Source organism: Ipomoea nil, unplaced genomic scaffold, assembly GCF_001879475.1.
Source record: "Ipomoea nil cultivar Tokyo-kokei standard unplaced genomic scaffold, Asagao_1.1 scaffold2403, whole genome shotgun sequence".
NCBI lineage: Eukaryota > Viridiplantae > Streptophyta > Magnoliopsida > Solanales > Convolvulaceae > Ipomoea > Ipomoea nil.
In genome coordinates, this window is record NW_017618831.1 from 843,609 (window position 1) to 847,110 (window position 3,502).

The window sequence follows — 3,502 nt, forward strand, 5'->3', positions numbered from 1 at the left end:
TGTCCAAAGGCCAGGAAGATCGGTTTTCCTTGTCAGGGTCGGGTTGAATTGTCGCATCTGTATTATTAATCCATTAAGTTCACGTTAAGCATGCATACTATATACAATTTAATGATTGCATCTACCAATATATATAATCTCATCTTTAATTGTTAAGAGCAACTTCTATCCTGTATCGGATAGCCAGGCCATGAAAGTTTTGAAGTTGGGAGCGCAGCAAAGAAATAGTGAGGCCATCTTCTCCCACGATAAGCATTCATGCTATAAAATGATCCAATCTCCGATCCGGAGAATATGGGAATTGCAGATCAGATATATATACAATTTAATGAACATACACATGGGTAGTCTCTGGAGCAGATCAGATTAAGCCATCAATTATAAAAGCCACAGTGGTGGAGCTAAGGAGCTTCTTCTATATATCATCCAATATAGTCTTAATTGTACGTTAAGAGCAACTTCAGATCTAGCTAGCTTGTATCGATCAGATGGCAGCCATGAAAGTTGAAGTTCGGAGCAAAGAAATAGTGAGGCCATCTTCTCCCACTCCTCAAACTCTCAACAATTACAAACTCTCTTTTATGGATCAACTAGCTCTCAACGTCAGGATTCCATTCGTCTTCTTCTACAACTCCTCCTCCGCCATTTCAGGAGGAGCCATTGATGAGCTCAAGAAATCACTCTCCAAAACCCTGTCTCTAATGTACCCGCTGACGGGGAGGGTGAAGGAGGACAAGTTAACAGTGGAATGTAACGATGAAGGCGTCGAGTTTATTGTGGCCGATGTTGCTGAAAACATGTGTTGTTTGCTGGAAAATCCTGAAATGGAGAAGATTAAGCAGCTGATTCCTACTGCAAAGGTTTACGAGCCCCAACCGGTAGGAAAGGTTTTGCTGGCGATTCAGGTGAACCGGTTTAGCTGCGGGGGAATAGCTATGGGGTTTTTCGTTTCACACGCCATTGCCGATGGTTCCGCCCTTGCCAAATTCATGGAAACCTGGGCATCCTTCAACCGCGGCTGTGCTGTGAATAATGGAAGTGGATTCATTTCCGATCACTCTAGCATATTATTCCCTCCTTTGAAGGATACTTCTGCCCTTGAACGATCAGTAAGAATGGCCGCGGCGGCAGTGGAGCAGGAAGAGAAAAACATGATTGTTAAAAGGTTCGTCATCCCTGCCACCGCCATAGCTCAACTCAAAGAAGAAATAACGATTTCCGGCTCAGTTCAACGCCCGTCTCGCACGGAGGCGTTAACGGCGTTAGTATGGGTTGCTGTGATAAACGCAACTCCTCACCAAACTGTCACGTTATCCTGCATGGTGAACTTGCGGGGCAGGATGGAGCCGCCGCTGCCGCCAAACTGTCTAGGGAGCTTGACCTACGGAGCCACCGTTAACTGCGAGGCGGCGAAAGACGGCACCGTCGTAACCGCCGTTCAATTGGTGCAGAGGATACGCGATTCTCTCCGAGCTGTGAACGACGGAGCGGCGAGGAAGGTATACGGCGAAGGCGGGTGGTTGCGTGCGGTGTTTGCCAGAGGTGATGAATTTGTGCGCAACAAAGATTGTTCAACGCTGTACACAAGCAGTCTGTGTAGAATGGCGTATTACGAAGTTGATTTTGGGTGGGGGAAGCCCAGACTGGTGGTCAATATGCTCAAGAATTCAATGATGCTTTTCTTAGACGCCGCCATTAATGGAGCTGTAGAAGTGTGGATGGGATTGCCTAAGCAAGTTATGCACACATTAACGCAAGACCACCACTTTCTTGCCTATGTTTCTGCGTTTCCTAAACCTAAGCTATGAATCAATTCACCAACACATGCACTACTCTCTTTAAAACAAATAATATTATATTTTTGAAAGTTTCAATTCTACAATACCCATAGAATGACTTACTATTTTATGCCCTATTGATCCACTCCTTAGAGGATGATATTCAGTGAGGATACATTCTTACACACCAACACCTCTAAAATTAAACTTTCAACATGTAATAAGCAATTGCAATTGATAGGTAGGGTGTCGAATTCTACTATTTCCGCTATTAATGCTGTTTAAAGTTACCAATTATGTCCCAAAATGGTCCTTTCATTATCACTCATTCTCAATTTTACATTTCCACTTTCAATTGCACCCAATGTGGCTTCTTGACTTTTAAAAACTATCCCAAATTGGTCCTCGGTTACTTTTCCCGTCAAATGTGGCTATTTTCGTCCATTCACCTCCTTAGCCTATTACAACTACTGTTTGGAGTAGAAATCGGAGTAAATGCCTAATTTTCACGCCGCAATAATTTACCACTCATCTTCTACTGTGAGTAAATGTAGAAATAAACAAAACATTTAAAAGAAAAGAAGATATTCCGACTAGGCCCACGTTCTGCAAAAAAAATTTGTCCAGAGGCGAGAAAGATCCATTTTTCCTGTCAGAGTCAGGTTGAATTATCGCATCTCTATTTGAAGTGTATTTCCTGATAAGTAACCTTGTACTCAATATCTAAAAAGAGTACCCTCAAATTTGTAATAATTATAAAAATATAACTATGAGTTTTTTTTCCTCTTATATTTTCTAACCTTTTGATCAACTCAGATAGAAAGATAAGATTATTACACAACAAACATAGATACAATTCCATCGCCATGCCACCCCATCACGTTTATCAAATAACTAGTTTTTTATTGCGCGATTGGGATAATGTCTAATGTTTTTTTTTTTTTTAAATAAGTATTTTAAAGTATATCAAGACAAGATTATATTGGAATTGTTCATGCATAGATAATTAAATAATTGTATAGGTATGGTTGAAACCAAATACGGGACATAAGGGAGAGTAAATAAAAATTAGGGCATAAAATATTAAATATACACTAATATTGAAGAGCTAATTGATGATTGCCAAACAAGGACATTGCGAGATAGTTTTCTACTTCAATTTGTTGTGTGATTTGAATATTCTTGTTGTCAATAAATCCCCCAAGTAATTAATATGATTGACTTAATTATATATATTTTTATTTTTTATTTTTTAAAACAATTATTATTATTATTATTATTATTATTATTATTATTATTATTATTATTATTATTATACCCTTAGCTCATTTTACAAGTTAATCTAAACAACTATTTTTTTCAAATATATTTTTACCAACCATTGATATAATTCGCTGGTCAAATTCGCTAATATAATCCGCTAACGCTAACCGCTAACTGCTGAGTGTCAAACAAGGACATTGCGAGGTAGTTCTCACTTCAATTTGTTGTGTGATTTGAATACTCTCTTTGTCAACAAATCCCTCAAAGTAGTTAATATGATTGGCTTTATTAATTTTTTTTTTAATTTTTTCATGGTATTAATAAAATACTTGGTAAATAAATATATAACATTATTTTGTATTATAACTTTGATCTTTAATTAAAAAATAGTGCACAAAAAAGATAATAGACAATGTAGTGAATATAATCAATTGATGAATTTGAATGTAAAGAATTTTTAA

General features: G+C 37.8%; 1 protein-coding gene across 1 annotated transcript; it reads left to right on the forward strand.

Annotated features, from left to right (window-relative positions):
* Positions 1-488: 488 nt before the first annotated feature.
* On the forward strand, positions 489-1,808 carry LOC109152226 (salutaridinol 7-O-acetyltransferase-like). The gene has a single exon (XM_019299814.1). It carries the CDS (start codon positions 489-491, stop codon positions 1,806-1,808), a length of 1,320 nt encoding a protein of 439 aa, XP_019155359.1.
* The last annotated feature ends 1,694 nt before the right edge of the window (positions 1,809-3,502 follow it).